This window comes from Rhagoletis pomonella, unplaced genomic scaffold, assembly GCF_013731165.1.
Source record: "Rhagoletis pomonella isolate Grant_MI unplaced genomic scaffold, Rhpom_1.0 Rhpom_scaffold_00011, whole genome shotgun sequence".
Taxonomy (NCBI): Eukaryota; Metazoa; Arthropoda; class Insecta; order Diptera; family Tephritidae; genus Rhagoletis; species Rhagoletis pomonella.
This window is the reverse complement of record NW_023458565.1, coordinates 16,259,429-16,278,132: the sequence shown is the minus strand read 5'-3', so window position 1 is coordinate 16,278,132 and position 18,704 is coordinate 16,259,429. Positions and strand designations below refer to the sequence as shown.

General features: G+C 32.0%; 1 protein-coding gene across 2 annotated transcripts in view; it reads right to left on the bottom strand.

Moving 5' to 3' along the window:
• Window positions 1-1,055: 1,055 nt before the first annotated feature.
• Window positions 1,056-18,704, bottom strand: part of LOC118746703 (neural/ectodermal development factor IMP-L2) — a 65,163-nt gene continuing 47,514 nt past the window's right edge. The window contains exons 1-4 of one of the 2 annotated variants that reach the window (XM_036480591.1): window positions 13,795-14,937; window positions 3,129-3,425; window positions 2,464-2,958; window positions 1,056-1,302 (exon numbers count right to left, since the gene is read on the bottom strand). In XM_036480591.1, coding sequence (XP_036336484.1) covers window positions 1,288-1,302; window positions 2,464-2,958; window positions 3,129-3,422 — 804 coding nt within the window. In that variant the 5' untranslated portion in view covers window positions 3,423-3,425; window positions 13,795-14,937 and the 3' untranslated portion in view covers window positions 1,056-1,287. Of the gene's footprint in view, window positions 1,303-2,463; window positions 2,959-3,128; window positions 3,426-13,794; window positions 14,938-18,704 lie in introns of those variants that run through there. The other variant, XM_036480590.1, reaches the window with a different exon arrangement.

Below are 18,704 nucleotides of genomic sequence, written 5' to 3'. Positions count from 1 at the left end.
TGACTGGTATTGTGTAAAAAATTAAATAAACTAATGACTAACTCAAACTATGCATAAGAACTAAGGAAAACAAGAAACAAATTTTTGAAAAAATGTAAAAAATATATATAAACAACTGACACGAATTCGGTTATGAATAATTTAACTTTATTGCATTCTTTGTTGTGTATGCATTCGAGACGAACCCCATTGTTATTAATAAATAAATAAAAACAAATAATTGAAAAAAATTGGACTATGTGTGTGCGTGCTGTTCTATTGATTTTTTTTCTTTTCGTTTTTTTTTTTTAACTAATACAGTTAAGGGTAATATGTATGTAGCTATTATTAATGACAAAAATGCATGACATTTTTAGAGAAATTATAGTTTTTGAAAAAAAAAAATAATAATTATATTCATTAGCACTAAAAGCAGATACTTGATCACTATATATTCTATTGATGTATTTATGTATGAATGTAAGAATGTGGACTTGTACATAATTTGACGTTTAACTTGCCGTTTTGTTTTTTCCTTCACAACTTATATATTTTTTGTTTATCATTCTTATGTATGCATGTGTATGTGTCGTGTGTGTGCAGTTATGCAAGCCTTATAGCTATCTACTATTTTTGTATGCATAAGTTTGTTTGTAACATTTAGTGTTATAACTGAGACTGAGCTGGTTACATTTCGTTAGCATTTTTAAAAAATATTTTTTATGTATTCTCATATGTGCGTATCTTAAACTTTTGTATACTCGTTTTCTTTTCCTCTTTTTTACTTTAATAAAATAGCCTATCATTATTTGGTATGTTCTTTTTTTGTACATTTTCGCATTTGTTTGATTTTAAAAAGTATTTTAAATATTTTTTTAGCGTTTTAAGAGTTAATTTAATTTTTTTTTTGTTTTGGTTTTTCGGAAATGTTTTTAATTTTTTTTTAATCGCACATTTTTAAATATTAGTTTTTGTGAAATAGATTTTTTTAATTTTAGTGTTCTTTTTTTTGTTTTTTTTTTTTTAATTTTAAATTTTTTAAATTTTTTTTTTTATTTTTTTTTTTGTATTTATAATTTTAATAAGCATACGCAATATGGGGTAGCACCTTTTGCAGGCATTTAAAATAACTATAATAGAACGTACAATACAATGGTATCATATTTCACTTTAGGAACCGTTTTTGTTTTTTTATCGCGTGCATTCATTTACATACGTACAACTCTGCCTCGTAAAGTGTATTTGCGGTTGTTGTGTGTGTGTATGGTGGGCGTAGGGGAGACCTTTTTTTACATTTTCACAACTGGCTTATTTGTCTTCTTTCTGCAATGAAAAAAACAAAAGGAAGGACAAATTTTAATAAATTATTAAGAAAAAAGTGGTTTGCTACTTGAAACGAGTACAAGATACATAAGTACAGAATATTTAAAAGAACATCAAAGAAAGTGTGGACAATTATTAACTATTTTCTATTAATTTAAGATCTAAAAAATTTTTCTCTTAAATGGTAAAAAGACAAAATTTTGACTTGCTTACAATAAATTATGAATATTTATAATTTTTTATGGCAGAAGCTGCTGGTAGCTCTGGTCTTAAAAAATAAAAAACATGTACATATGTTGAAATATTTTAAAATCTTTTCCACTAGTGGCAATCCTATTATTAAAATGTCGTAATATACTCATCAGGATTTTTAGAAACTATTTGTTTTCACCTTTCATTACTGCAACCCTATTTAAAAAAATGTCTCTCTAACAAAATTAATGCTCTGGCAACCCTAACTTCTTGTGTTAATTTCTTGAGACTCATAGTATATCATAATATTCAGCACTCGAGAAAAAATTAAAAATTTTTATAAAAAATACGCTCAATAGATTAAAAAAAATTTCCATCAAAATTTTTTAAAGCCGTTTGCGGCTCTCAGGAGAAACAAAGCTTCATATATTTACAGCATTAGCAAATACCTTTTCAAGCAACAGAAATAGTGAAAAATATAATTATGTGGCAACTCTGCCTGTAAAAATGAGAAATAGGATTTTTAAATATTCCACAAAAAGTTTTGTTTTCTTATTTTTGTTGTACAATTTGATATCATGCAAAATAATTTTTCAACTAACGGTAACCCTGCTCGAAAAAAATACAGGCGATGCCTTGAGCTTGCAAAATGTCGTGGGGTGATCTATGTTAGGCTCTTACTCGCCGGCCAGTTTAACCTAACCGAATTTAGCCGCGTCCATATAATTTCTAAATTCCTCAACATTATATTAAAAATCTTTCAGAAGCCGATTATTACCCGTTTAACTAAAAGAGACATTGCGGCAACCCTATTAAAAAATACTTTTCCAACAAAAAAAGTTTTTAATTTGGTACACAAGGTTGAAATATTATGTAAGTAAATTGTCCACATTTTCTTCGCCCTTATTGCACAATAAATTTTTAAATTATAATTGAGCAAAAAATCCTGAAACTCCTTCAGATACTTACAAGTACTGGATAGACAAATGTGTCCGCAGTATCCTTGCCCATGGCATTGCGTGCTATACACCTGTAAGCGCCCATATCTTCCCATTTGATATTCGAGATCAACAAATCGCCAGAGGGTAGAATTTTGAAACGATGATTTTGTTCAATCAATTTGCCCTCGCCATTCATCCAGAAGACCTCAGCACGTGGGCGAGCATGCACCTTACAAGGCAAGACAATATTCGAATCGACCAAATCCAAATGGAGCTTTTCATTGTAAACAATGCGTGGTTTTTGTGGGCCAGGGAATGGTTTATCACGCACTTGCACTAATTCTTTCATATCCGGTTGCGGATAGACGATTGTTGAGCTGTAAATGGTCTTGCCACCGGTACGACCGACGCAAGTGTAAGTGCGCGCCTCACTTAGCATATGATCGATGATATGCACGGAACGAACGCGCACAATGGCGCTTGTCGACGATTCAGATATGACATTGGATTCAACACTGTCGATCTGTGGAAGCGAGTGGGGAAAAGAGAGAGAGAGAGAGAGAGAGTAAGGATAATGAGATTAGTAAATGGTATGAGATAGGGCTTTAAAATGTTTAGATAAATTGTTGGTTTTTTTAAGATCTATACATATATGTATATAATTACATATTTGCTTCGGTTCACACAACTCACCTCAGACAGAGGCAAATGTCCCACAACCCATTGTATGGTGGGCACTTGTGAGCCCATCACTTCGCAGACGATTTCAACGGGCTGGCCTAGGGTTTGCAGCAGTTTTGTTGGTGGTTTCTTGGCAAATTTAATCCAATCCTGTTCGAAAGGTGTGCGTTGTTGGTGCACTTGTGTTTCACCACCAGCGCCACCACCAACATTCTCAATGGAATTGTCAACATCATCAATGGCTCTGCTCTGAATACAGGCAGCAAAAAGCACAAGCTGTGCTATTAATAACATGTGTATATTCATTGTCTGTAATGGAAAAACATGGTGAGATAGGAATTAGTTTTATTTGTGAGAAATTTAAATATTAGTTTTGTAGGATAATGTTATTATTTTGATAAAAATATTTAAATGAAAATATGTATGCAAAAAAAAAAATTAAAAAAATATAATAAACATTTAAACAAAATAGACTGAAACACCGTTTAAACATGTTTAAAAAAAAAAACTTTTGATAAAAAAAAGAAATTGGAAAAAAGTTTTAAAAAATTTAAAAAAAAACGTGATGCTTAAATTTGAAGAAAAAAAAAATACATGGAAGAGGAATTGCAAAAGTTTTAAAAAATAGGAGTAAAACAACTTTTGAGAATAAATGAAAAATAGCTTGAAAATGCAAAGCATAAATTTATAAATCGAAAAAATAAAAAACAAAAACATAAAAAAAATTTAACAAGTTTCAAAGAAAAGTTTAAAATATAAGAAAGCTATATTATAATTTGAATAAAAGGATTAAAAGGAAAAAAAATTCAAAAAATAAATTCGATCAACTTTTTAAAAATAATGTTGAGAAGGGCTGAAAATAAGAAAGTACATTATTATTATTATTATTATTATTATTATTATTATTATTAAGTATTTACATTTGAAGAATGAAAACAAAATTGAACTTTTTTAAATTCTGAAGAAAAACATTTATTAAAAAACGCTTGCAGCAGTTGTTTGGCGTAAATTTGCAAAAAAAAGTTTAGAAAATATTGGAAAGAAATTTAAAAAAATAAAAGTACATATGTATGTACATACTTAAAAAGAATTCTAAAAAGTTATGAGAGCAAATTTGAAAAACTAAAATTAAACTTTTTGAAAAGTGTCCAAAAAATTTTGGCAGAAAATATTAACGTACATGCATAAATCTGAAAAAATAAATGTTACAAAAATTTACCACAAAATACTTGGTAAAGCAATGAATCAAGGTGCAAAGAAAGCTTGCAAGGATATGGTCATAGATTTTAAGATTACGTTTCAAAAAAAAAAAAATTATAATAATAAAAAATATTGTCGAAAAATGGTAAAAAATATCGTTTAGTGTGATTTTGAAAAAAATATACATATCAGCTGGGGAAAAATGGGCAAAGCTTTGAAAAAAGCTACAAAAAAAGCTTTCAAAAAATTCTTAAAAGTTTTTAGAGCTAATTAGAAAACACATTTTTTTTAATAGAAGCATTGAAAAGAAAAAAGAAATAAAGTCTTAGAACATTTTGAAAAAGTATACATATTTGGGAAAAAGTTTCGAGAAAACTTGATTGAAAAAAAAAAACTTAGAAACGTTTGGAAACAAGGTTCAAAAAGGGCTGGCAAACAAAACAATAGATAAGAATGAAAATATAAACACAAAATTTAAAAGGTTTTGAAGAAAGTTGGAAAGCAGGCTTGAAAAAGAATAAAAACAAAAATGTGTATTGAAAAACAAAAAATCCATTGAAAAATAATATAGCATGCAGCATAAAAATGTAGGTCAATCAACTTCGCAATCAACTTCAGCAGCCAATATGATAACGAGCATCGCGAACAAATCAACGACAAATTAAATTAAATTTAAATGTACTCAACTACGCACCAGCTAAGCTAAGAAATTAGGAAAAACCAAACTTCTACAGTAACAAAAAAAAAAATAAATAAAAATAATTCATGCCCGCGTTCGTATAAAATGAGAATAAGCAACTAATAATGCCCATTCACTAAAGGTGCTTCACGCTTTATCTTGCGACGAAATATACATAAATTCACAACAAATTCTTAGTTAAAAATCCTCTATTATGCCCAGTGGTGCCGTTGTGCGGCTAAAGGGGCAATTTGACCCCTTTGTGAGCGCCAATACCCTTTGACCCGACTTTTTGAAAATTTTGATTTTTTTAGCCTTTTCCCAAAATTATGTGCGACTTTTGCCTCTTTTCAGAGATATTTTTTAGGAAATGCTAACAAAACCATGCTACTAGAAGTATTTTCTCCTGTAAGTACTATAAAATGCATCACTTAAAACTTTTAAAGGAAATACAACTCTTCTCCTTGCAGCACCTAGATTTATGTGTATGTTTTATGCAAAGCTTATCCCGCTATTTTCTTTTTAAATTCAACAGATTTATTCTTTTACTAAAAAAGAAAAGCAAAAATAATGTGGTGATCCTTTTTTTCGTCAATGGCCCCTTTTTTGCGACTTTCTGAAAATTCTCAACGGCAACACTGATTATGCCTACGTGATCTTCTGAGTAGTGAATATTTCATCAAATCTCGAAGTAGTAGTTCACATCGAATCTTCCAGCCGAAAGTGGCTCGTGTGTGGCCAAACACTTGCGTCTACAAACACGCCTGGGTCTACATATGTACATACACATATGCATGAGTTCATGTTTGTTGCCAGCGGAGCGCATTATTTAATCAAACAAAGCATTAATTTCACATACCGAGGTTATCTGTAAATCCAGCTGGCTTGCTGGCTTATCGCACTTTTCAACAACCAAAAAAAAAAAAATTAAAAAGATTTTAATTAGTAATGCTCCAACAAAAAACTCGTCGAAGTTCGAAGCACTTGTTACCCACTGACCGTCACTTAGCGCACTAGAAAGTGCACAAATAAGCCGATGAGTTTTATAATACGAATAGTTACCGCCTATGCCTATAGAAAAATTTATATTCTAAGCATACATTCATTCCTGTATGTATGTATGTAGGTATGTATGTTTTGTACAAGCACAGCACCGCTATATATTTCACAGTATAATTACCCCTTGCTAGACGCCTCTCTTCTCTACCGACCAGCGCTTGAGGTGTTCGTCGTACCGGTGGTAACATCACACTAATTGTCATGCTAATTAGGTAAGACGAACGAGCGAATCGCTTGAATGGCCGGTCAGTCGACCGCTTCACAAAAAAAAAAATAAAAATTTAAATTTTTTTTTTTTGAATAAATTGGAACAAATAAAAAAGATAATAAAAATAAAAAATAAAATTCAAATGAACAAAAAAACCGAAATATGGAAATCATGGCATGAGTCACTTATACGCCACGTTAGCTATTTTTTTCGGCGTAGCTTTCTAGGAATAACGAAAAGACCAAAAAAATACGTACCCATTAGGGGGTCCAAAAATGCACGTGAAAAAGTAAAATCGTAATTTTTTTATTTTGAAAACAAAAAGTATTTAGAGGTCACTCAAAGCTCTGAGGGTAGCTCTAAATATTTTTTGATTTGAAAATAAGAAAATATGGGTATATATTTTTCAAAATAGAACAATGCTAGGAGGTTAGCGCAATAAAATTCCGACCTTAGTTTTTTTTGGACCACCCTAATGTCCATATGTATGCATGGATGTACAAAATTTATGACAAGTGTTAAAAAATTAAATACTTTCATTAAAGTGCAAATTTGAAATTAAATGTGCAAATTAAACAAAGTTTTTTCTGCTCTAGCAGCATACATACATATGTACATTTTTTATAGTCAGCCTTATCATGAGTTTAATTTCCCCCGAACCGGTTAACTTTTCAAATTTTCGGGTGAATTTTTTATTTTTCAAGTGAAACACAGGATAAAGCAGAATAATTTTATTTGAAAGCACTTTTTTATACCCTTATACTGAAGCTACATTTCGCCATTACATTTTTCCAAAAAAAAAAATCACCATATATCATAGAAGAGTTTCGCTTAGAAGATCTGCATAAAAATGTTTAAACATTTTATCAACGGAATCAGAGTAATGAGATTTTTTTAAGTATTTTCACATTAGCCAAAAATTTTTAAGAAATATTTCGGTGGAGGTCTTAAAATATAATAAACTTTATAATTCCAGTGGCAAAAGCGATTTATAATTATTTTTTTTTTTTGGTGAGGCACCCTAATGAATTATTTTTGCGAGATTATATCGAATTTTCTTTTGCCGAACGTAGGCATCACCTTCTTAAATTTTTTGTCATATCTTCGGAATTTAATGTATGATAAATATGTACATCGATGTTTTTGTCTTAAGAGGGTAATTTCGTATCTTTAATCATACAATAATTTCAACTGCAAAGTTCATTAACTTCAAGTACCCCGTTCTAGTACTAAGCCAGCAGATCTCAGTTTTGAACACTTTAAAATCATTAAACTGTTGCTAAGTTAGTATTTCGTTTATTCCGGTAAAACTATTTAAAAAAAAAAGTGTTTATTTCCGGATGTGCATATGTAGGTGCCACCGAAAATTTAAAATTGTTTGTTTCTAAAGTCTAATGTATTTACATACATATGTATGTCGATGTGCATTTGCCTCGAAATCACAATCCTCACCACAATTTTTATGCGCGCTATAAATTTAATTTTTATGTGTTAGCTAATAGATTTTTGAATTAATGATCATACATAAACACCCCTAATGATCGTACAAAAATTATCACACATATTTAATATGGGTTAGTAGTATATAAAATTTATGGCCATTAATTATTAATTTGTTTGATATGAAATGTTATAATTTTTTATTTTTATTTTGATTTAATGTGTCAGACATTGATACTTTCACGTAGTTCCGTTAAGTGAATGATGCGCATTTCAATGGAATACGAAACTGTTTTAAAAATAAATTCGCATTAGTGATGTGGTGAATTGTCGGTACCCAATACTTCCAAAAAAAAAAAAAATGTCGGTACCCAATACTTCCAGTTCGTATAATTTTGGACAAAGGGAAATTTAAATTTATGAAGCTTTAAAGAAATGCTCATCCCGATTTTTAATGGCATAACAACCATCGTTTTACTTAAGCCCCTAGATACGGCTATTCATAGGCGAGACTCCCCTGAACTGCTTTTATTTTCCATATTTTTGGTTATTAGAAATTGCAACATTTCGGTACCGAGTATCGAAAGTATTGGATAGTTTTTTAAATCGGTACCGAGTATCAATCAATATATAATAGTAACGACTCAGCACATCACTAATTCGCATTTTCTTATCTGAGCTTATTAATGAGCGTCTTTATTCGCGCGCTAACCAAATAGTAATCGACAAAAATCTGCGGACCATGGACTGTGAATACGTACTTATGTATGTACTCAGGTTTCGACATAGCCTTGAGAAAAGTATTAAATTTGTTAATGTTATATTTAATTTTCAAATAATTTGCAGTGTTAGCTTGCGCTATAAACTTTTATAAAATATGTACATATTCGATATCTCAATAAGTCAAACAACTGTTACGGAAGAGTCTTTGAAATTTGCTTTGTAGTGGTACTGTGTAAATGTTATCAATTCTGCTTAATTACTTTTCCTAGCTCCATTCATGCTTTCCATAATTTTGACAATATCGCCATTTCCGTTTTACTTTGAAAAAAATAAAAATAAAATGAAAAACGAAATTTCAGCAGACAAAATATTGAAAAAAAATGCTGCGATATGTGGATTTGTTTCCAGATTTTTTCTTCAGAATTTTCTTTAAGAAGTCGTACAATTTTTTTTTTTACGAATTCGTGCCAATCACATCATGATTATTTTTGAAAATTCGTTAATCGTAGATTCAGGTCAGGAGGAGCTAAATTTGTCATCAAATTAATGCGACATTTCTTAGATAGACTGTATTATTGGTCCATACATTTTGGCGCAATGTGCATACACACATAAGTACATACAAAGTGGAATTTATGTGACTAAACATTGAAATTTAGAAGTAATAAGGTGGTTCGTGTATGCGTGGCATGTCCTTATTTCGACTAGCCCAATACGTGGCTAGTCTAATATCTAAAGTAATTAACCGATCACAGAATACTTTAAAGCCAATTATTTGGCAGTTAGGGGTGTTGTTTAGGAATTGGTATTGAATTTACTAGAACTGGTAACAGAACAGAAGCTAGCCTAGTGTTGTACTTTCGTGCCATTTGGTTTAGTAGTTTCGGTATTGTACATACACGTGTATGTACATATATTAGGGTGGTCCTTAAAAATATCAGCATCCAAATTTTGTGCAAATTATATTTTTGTTTATTAGGGTGGTCCTTAAGAATATCAGCATCCAAATTTTCTGTACATTATATTTTTGTATATTAGGCTGGCCGTTAGAAATATCAGCATCCAATTTTTGTGTGTAGACACGACATTATTTTGTTCCATGAATAAAATAAAGACATCAACGAAAATTTACAAAAATTATTTTTTTTTAAATCGCAAAAATTCGACAAAATATTGAATTTCACCGGCTATAATTCAGCGAGTTTATGAATTTAGCATATGTTTTATAATATTTGCGATTTTTTTATCAAGATTTTTCAATCCCTTTTTTGTTTAAAATTCCGAAATTTTCTTAGATGTCTTTATTTTGTGCGTAGAAAAATACGAAATTTAGATGTTGATGTTTTTTAATCAACACCCTAATGTATATGGCTGTTAGATAAAACTACTTTTTTCAAAAGAGGATCCAAGTATATGACTTTTTTCTATCGAAGAACCCCTCGATCTGGATTTGAGCATATCACAAAAGCAAAATTCACTACGTAGAAAGTTAATGAGGCGCCCTTCCACTAATTTTGTAGTCAAAAGATATTGAATAAAATACATACATTTGTACAAGCAATTATTTTTATTGATGCATTTTGGAACGAATTTCCGTTATCGCTTGTCAAACTTTTTTTTGGAGACAAACCGGTTTTGACGTTCGGTATCTTTAGTGTAATTTTTCGTTTTTTTTTGGAGTTCGAACAAACGCCAACAGTGTTCGGCCGCCATAAAATATGCTTCTTTTTAGGCACTTAAACATATGCACATACAAATATGTCCACTTACATATGTACATACATACTCGTACATACATAAATTTAGTGTCAACTGTTGAATTAATGAATGAATGAATGCTGTGATTCTACAAAATTAGAATTAGAACAGACACAGCAAGTTTTCGACGACTAATTCAGTTAATGAATACGCCACAAGTATATGCGGCAACAAATTGCTAGACATAGACAACGTCTAATTTCTTGGCCAAGGTATCAACCAAGTGCTACGCATATTTCACCACAAGGCAGCAAGCAAAAAAAGCATAGTGACGTCAATTTCTTCATTTAGCTGGTGGAAAAAAGCTGTTGCTCATTTAAATTTAGCAACAGTGACAATGTGAAATAACGACATAGGTAAGTACATATGTATGTATGCACATTAGGGCGGGTCGAAAACACACAAAATTTTTGATACGAAAATTGTATAGGTCTTAATAATAAGGGAATAATTATTCTTGAAAATAAATCCGGGTTCTCTACGACAATATATTCAGTTTGCGAAATGAGCTTGAAAATTTTAAAATAAGAGCGGGAATACAAATTTTTCAAATTTTTACAATGACTGGTCAAATCCGGAACTTATTTGGTTTCATAAAATCATAAAAAAAAATTGGGCAAGTTAAAAGTAAGTAACATCAATATTTTAATAAATTAAAAGTAGAAAAAATATAAATTAATTGATTAAAATATTGATGCTACTTACTTTTAATTTGCCCAATTTTTTCACGACTTTATAACAGCAAATAAGTTCCGGATTTAATCTACACAAATCGCTGTAAAAATTTGAAAAATTGGTATTCTCACTCTTATTTTCCATTTTTCAAGCTCATTCCGCAGACTGAAGATATTGTCGCAGAGAACCAGGTTTTCTTTTCAAAAACAAGGGAATAAAATAGCACCTATACAAATTTCGTAGTTATAAAAAAATTTTGTGTTTTTGTCGACCCGTCCTAATGTACATAAAGTCCAACGCATTGCAGTGTCTGGTTGAATAAAATGTTTTTTTTTTCGCTTTATAAATTATTGGAGCGTCTGATGTGAGTGAACGATGTAATATTTATACATACTGTGCACATATGTATGTGTGCTGCTGCTTCCAATAAATTGCATACCCACTTCACCTCAAGTGTATGGTAGGTGCTCTATTTAAACAAATGTCCATACTTGAGGTGATCGCTCACTCAATGCCGCTTAACGCTACTAAATAGCTCTTCTTTTAATCGCTACCTGTCTGGCCAACTCATCGACTGTCTGTCTATTCACTTCAGCTTTGCCCATATTTGTATATTAAACACATAAATCGAATCGGGTGTCAAGTTGAGGTTTTTGTCATTTATTCTGTCTCGTTTTTTTTTTGTCTTTTTTACTTTTTGCTTTTGTTTGAGCAAATACTAGAAAATGTTGCATCAGACAATTTTTTGATATAGGAAATTGATGAGCGGTAAAATAGAAATTACTTATGTATGTGTCTTCTAGTCATTGGAAATTGGGAAAAACCATTGAGAAATTTAAGCATTAATTTAAGTTTTTTTAATAGTGTATTTTATTGAAATTTATTTTTAATTATTTCTTAAGATTTATGCGCCCCAATTTTGAATACAGAAAGACTATCGAAAAATAGAAGAAAAACAAGAAAATATACAAAGTAATAAATTAAATCACGAGTTCAACGTGCGTTTAGAAACTGCGACGCGACAATGGATGAGTAATAAAACATATTTAAGAACAAAAAAAAAGTTACAGCATTTTTAGCATCGAATTTTTTATTGTGAATCGTTTTGAAAGGGGTAAGAACTAGAATTATTTAGGTTTCTTTTTCCAAAAACTATACATTTTATTTTTTATTAATTAAAAAAAATATATACATATATATAGATTTTTTAAGCGTTTGGAGATTTTTTAATTTCAAAACAGCGAAAATTATTATAAAAATTAACCGAAAAAGTTCCGAAAACATGGAAAATTTTGGGAATCTCACTGAACAGTCAAAATGTGTGTGAAATATCTTTTTCAAATTTCAGATTCTCAACTTTTTTTTTCAATATGTAATAAATTATTTTTATGTAATTTTTAAAAATAATTTAGCTTCTTTCTTTTTATTTTCTTTACGTGTACGTTTTTCTAATCGACTTTTTACAAAATATGATACCGGGTTTTGGGCAATGTAGCAAAAAATTTCGCAAAAAAAATTTGGTTTTTTATTCTCTTTTATTTCGACATTAATGTTTATTAAATGTTTTAAAATATTAGAATACATGGACATTTTTTTCCTAATTTTTTCATTTTTATATGTATTTTATTGATTTTATAAATTTAAAATTTTACAATTTTAAATATCGGATAGAAAATAAACTAAAAGGGTTATTCGCTTAAACAAGAAACGCGCCGAAAAATCTCGTAACTTTTGCTCACAACATTTGTTTGGAATGCATATTTTTAAATCTATCTATTAAATAAGTGATTTAAAATACGACGAAACTTTTAACATTTTTTAATAAAAGAAATTCGATCTAAATAGTGGTGAATAGATAGATATAAAGCACTCTTGGAGAAATCTAAAATATTTTTTACAAATTTCTGCAGTTCTTTTAATATTTAAAATTTCTAAATTTTAATTTTTTTTTTAAATATTAACCAAACACAAATTAAATTTAAAATATTTGAATGCAAATTTTCTTTTTCACTAATCCCTAATGTGTCCTTAAGATAAATGAAAATTGTAAGTCTTTCTGTTACTTGGAACCTCTAAAATTCTTTTAAACAAGGAAACAAGTGGAATTTTTCTTAAAGCGCTTTTCTAAAAATCAAAATAATTTTTACTCAACGCATCCAATGGCAAATAAATAAAAACAAAGTCAGACTAAATGTCATGGCAGATTCATAATATGTCGAATTTTCATTAGGCCTTGAATGCCCAAAAAGGTATGCGATTTTAGAAATGTCACGTAAAAACGACTTCGAAACTTTTGTAATTGCAGATTCTTTTAAGCTTATGACACGGTTATAATTTATAGCCAAACTTTCTCATACAAATTTTTGTCATTTAAAGTATAGTGGGAATCCGGCATTATATCATTTTTTGAAGCTCTCATTTTTGAATATTAAAATATTTCTAAAGGCATTCGGGGTATTCACAAGGGAATCGTAAGGGTCGTGGTATTGTATGTCTTAAACCTTTTAAGTCTAAAAATATATTTGGGAAGATCATAATATATAATCGTAATCTTAATCGTGTTCTCATTGTTACAAAAGCATTTTGTTGTGCCTTCGAATCTTCTTACGAATTTTATAGTCTTAAATACGAACTAAATACCTCTTGTGAATCACCTAATTTTTCTCTTCTTTCAAATTTTATCTACTCTTATCTTCGTGAATAGATTTATATTTAGTAAATTTATAGAAAATTTAAATATTTTGCTGCACTTTTTTGAATGCAGTTTTGTTACTGCCTCATACATGTTTTGAAATCAATTTAATTACATATTTTTTAAATGACTTTATCATCCCTTTCGCTTTCAACCGCGCCCTTTCTTTCAATACTTTCCCCGAAATCCTCTTTATTTTCTTTTAACAATCATATCTTATCAATTTTCACACTCAAATACTCACATTAAGTTTTTTCTTTTTCCTTCGGTGAATGATTGCAGAATTCAAAAAATTTTCTTCAAGGATGATTTCACTCGTTGCGTTCAGGATAAAACTCTTTTTTCGCTTTTGTTTGCACCAAAAAATTTGGTTTCTCTCACACTCTTTATATCGCTTTTCTTTTCTTTCTCCTCTTTTGTATTCGGCAGACAGACAGTCAGGTAGGCAGGCACTCAGGCAAATGTCGGTCAGCAGCTAATTTGTACGTGTTCACACTTTTCTTAATATTTGATCTTGCGAAACTCCGAAATTAACTGTGCTCGTGTTATGTTATGAATGAATTTATCACCTCTAGATTATGTTGAGTTCTTGATTGTTGATTTGAATTGATTTTCAGTAATAACAATAAATAGCTTTGCGATGACATAGGTCCCCGAATGGACTCCGTTTTGGCAAAGTATATTCGCGCTGTTAACGAAATTTTGCTGCCGTTCCTGTGCACGCTGTGGATCCGTTGATGGGACTCGTTATGTCGCTTTTTCACAAAAAATTCAGGATAACTGATCCGTGAGTGTGTGCTTTGGTGTGGAAAGCTTTAGTGGAAATCAATTTATGGCTCTGGATTATCTCAATTCCAATTCGTTGAAATTAGCGCAGGTTTTTGACAAAGTTTTTGTTTTTTTTTTTTTGCTGGCTGTTTGATTGTTTTATGATTTCATTAAACTCGTTGGCCGATCTTGCTGGGGTTTCTCGTAAGTCTCTCGAGGTTGGTCTTGTGATTCACACTTTTTTCTTGTATGTGTTACAATTTTTTTAAGAGTATTAGATTTTTTTGTTGTTGTTCCTGTTGACACTTAGTCACACGATATACGACACGTTCGATTGCCTTGCAACAGTAAAAAGTGGACATTACAGATTACGTCTTTTGCACGGCAAACAATTGGCGGAAATATAATGCGCTCAATTAAACAAACAAATTTTGAAACATTAACGATCACACGTTTTTCGCGATTGCAATTGAAATTTTATTATTTTTTACTTTGAAATGCTTTAGGCTCAACGAAGAAGCAGATATTTATTAACTTGTAGATACACTTTGGTAACCCTCTAGATCTCAGAAGTTATGTTTTACAGCTGAAAACTGTAACAGAACTGATTGAATTTTCTACCTTCGTTGCAATTTATAGCATTGCTCTCTCCGCTGTTGGCGCTCTGCGACGTTGACGGCGGCACTGCAACGGCGCTGCCAATAGTGTTGGTCGATCAGCGTTCTCCCGCTCTTCTTACTTGAATGTGATTGGTTTACTGTTCGGTAATTGAGTTTGTGGTTTTGGTTTGCTTTGGTTTGAATGAACTTCGTGTGTTTGTCGTGCAGGCGGCGGTGTCGCGTCGCAATGGGGGCATTCCGAAGTAATCGTTTGGCTGTTGGTCTCACTGTCTCACTGCCCCAACGTCGGATGTCGATCGCACTGTGTGACTTGTCGAGCGGCTAACCTGTACATTGGCAAGGCAAGCAGTGTTGCCAACGATTTTTTAATGTTTGTAAAGAACTTGTTCCCCAAGATGGTTTCCCCATGTGGGAGCAGGTAATGTAAAACAAGTTCCCACAGATTTATGTGTGGGGACTAATTTAGAAAACCTATATATGAAGATAATCACCTCAAGATTTCTAGCGAGTAAATCAGAAGAAATCAGACCATATGAGAGGGCGGAAGTACAGTCATGTTTCCTCTAATCGTGGAGGCCTACAAGAAAGCTCAAGTGAAGGCTGATCCCCCGATAAAAAAAAGTCCACGCATGCGGGGAAAGTTTTTTGTGCGCCATTTACTTAAAAGTGGTGAAAAAAGTTTATTATTTTTCGTCCGTTTCAAGCAGCTAACGACTTTCAGTGTTTACACTACTTAAATATTCTCTGGTTATCAACCGAACACGCGTTCGCTAGCGAGCTGATATGAGAAGGCGAACCGCCAGTTATGGATTGTGCTCTAGGCTTGGGAGTCGCCAGGTTAAAAAAGCCACCAATGAAAGAAAGAGTACAGTAGTCTAGCCTGAGTGCTGTATTCTGTATCGTCTATGTGGTGACATCGCCAGCCAAGGATTAATTTTCAAGCCAAGCTTAATTTTCTTGTCGAAGTAAACGGTGTCACTTCTGTTGGTGTGCCTGGGTACGATTCGATACCAAATACTTTAAGCCCCTTTCGCGATAATTGAATTGATGATTCGGATGCGGAAATATCTTCGTATTCTTTCCGCTGATTTTTTTTTATACTTTCAATGCCAACAATCTACTTACCGCGATCCGCTGATTTTTAAATCTAGGTTTACCTTTAAAAATTTGACTTAGCTCAATTGGTAGTATAAATACACATTCACCCTTTCCAAGGAGGCGTAAAACCAACTTTTTGCTATGTGCAATATAATTTTCTTCGTACATTCGTTTTGAGCATATTTTTTGTAGGAAATAATGTCATACCACTTTCTCAGTGAAACTAAGTAAATACAGAGAATAAATCCCCCTATGCAGTGATAATATTTAGGTGGCAACGCCAAAGCATAAATTTGTTCTTTAACAAGAAATAAAATAAATGATTAAGCGACGACAGATCGCTGCGATAGCCGAGCAGTAGTACTCTCTATTTCAAATATACTTATGTATGTACTAAGATTGAGCTGAGCTGAGCGTAACTTATACAAATTTATATATGTACATATATTTATGTCGGTATATTTACATAAATTCATACATACATATGTATATATGTACATATTTATTAACAGAGGCATATATGATATACACATACATACCTACTTACTTAAATACATGTAATCGTCAATTTCTGGAGCTTACGCATATCTCCAACCATCCGAGGCATTGATAAATTTGATAAGGCGTTACTCGCTCTTCAGAGCTACATATAGACATATGTACATACGTCAAGCCGGCTAACTTTTAAGGCCCAGCTACATACATACATACTTATATATGATCATACATATGTATGTACAACTCGTAGAACTTTCGCGTTGCATTCGCTCACGCCTCGTTTTACAGCAGCGCGAGTAGTTAGTCTGTTCTAGTACTCCAGGATTAAGTCAGAATTAGTGCATTTTCTGAAGCAGCTTTTAAAATTGATGTGCCCTTTAAGCACATTTTTTCAGATCAAATTTTTGTTTCAGAATTATATACTAGATTTTACCCAAACAGGGCAAGCTAAATAAAACCGATTAAAATAGGATAGTCCATGAATTTCAAGAATCTGAGACGGCATAATATGAAATATAGACCTCAAAAAAGAAGAAATATTTTTTTATGTGTTATTCCTATGGGAAAAATAAACGATTGATGCGGCACCTTATAGTATTTTGGCAGAGAGGATCATCACCAGCTTAATTGCAAAAAGCCGTTTAACAAAAAGTCCAAAATTTTCGCATTGATTGATTCATCGAATTACAGCTCCACATATCGTTTTATGTAAAAAAAAATTAGTTACGGTTTTCTGTATTTCTGGTGATGATATATACAACATATTTATTAACAGGCATGCACATACCCACACACATATGTATAATTTTAAATTTCTGGCGCTTACGCATATCACCAATCAGGGCCGGATTAAAGCATAGGACGACGTGCCGCGCTCATGGCCCCCACATTGAAGGGGCCCCATGATCATCCATGAGTTGTTTGAAAATCCAAAAAAGTGTTGTCATCTAAATTTCTGGTATAATTTAAAAAAATGTTTTATGCCAGACATCATGCTCGTATACTTTAGTTTCGCTGACGTTGAAAAAAAAAAACGTTATAAAAAGCTTAACATATTTTTGTTGTTCCTTCAAGCTTTTACTTTACTTTTACAAATTTAGCTTGAACTAACTTTCCGGCAAGTCCACGAATAACCGAGACAGTAAATTAGAGGTGTCCATAAATCACGTGATACATTTCGTTGCACTTTTTGATGCCGCCACCCCCCTCGCCCCCTTCACCCCTCACATATCGTTCAATTATGCGTCACTACTGGATACATGGGGGGCATCAGGGCGGAACACGTACAGTTTTCTTTTCTTTGGTGACCGTTAGTTAATTTTTTGCGAACATATTCGTATGTTAGGAAGTAGGATTTCTACGACACTTTCAACCCAACGGTTTTACAATCCTTTCCCGCCCAACCGACACGTAGGGCGCAGTCCTCATGACGTATGGAACTGGTTTTTTGTTAACTTTTTTTGGGTTAAAGAGTTCATTAAAATTATTCGTTGTACAATTTTGTTAGGGGGTCTCGGAAAAATTTAAGCCAATATTTCAAAAAAATCTCGTGATAGAACAAAAGTGAGAATGCAGGTTATTTACATTTAAACACTACTGCATGTCCTCATAATAGTAACATATGTCGATAATTAAAGGAAACGCATTACATTTAATCTATAAGTAATCGCGGTAGGGCCCTCACTTTTCCTCTGGCCCTTGTACACCCCCTCCCATGTTAATCCGGCCCCGGTCTCCAACCATCCAAACCATTGATAATCTGATAAGGCATTGCTCGCTCTTGGCAGCATCAACGCGCCGGCTAACGTTTAAGCATTTTAAAGTGATTTTGTACAACAAAAAAATAGTTAAAAGTAGTTTGGTTCAGTGTTAGTTGGTTGACTGTTTGGCCCTCACTAGTTGTCATAAGAATAATTTCTTTATGAGATATAAAAAAAAAGCTTATGTTAAATGGCGTTGGACAAAACCACTGCTATCCAATTCGTTGATGGGGGTCGTGATTATCCGGCATACTACTAATTACAAAATACTGCTGCCTAACGGGAAACGAGAGTTATTTGCGAATGATGAAGGGAGATGAGGAGGAAAGCAAGACGTAGATAAAAAGAAGTAATAAGAGGAGAGAGACGGAAATACGTGAGTGCGAGGAGCAGTGATTAACTAGTCGACA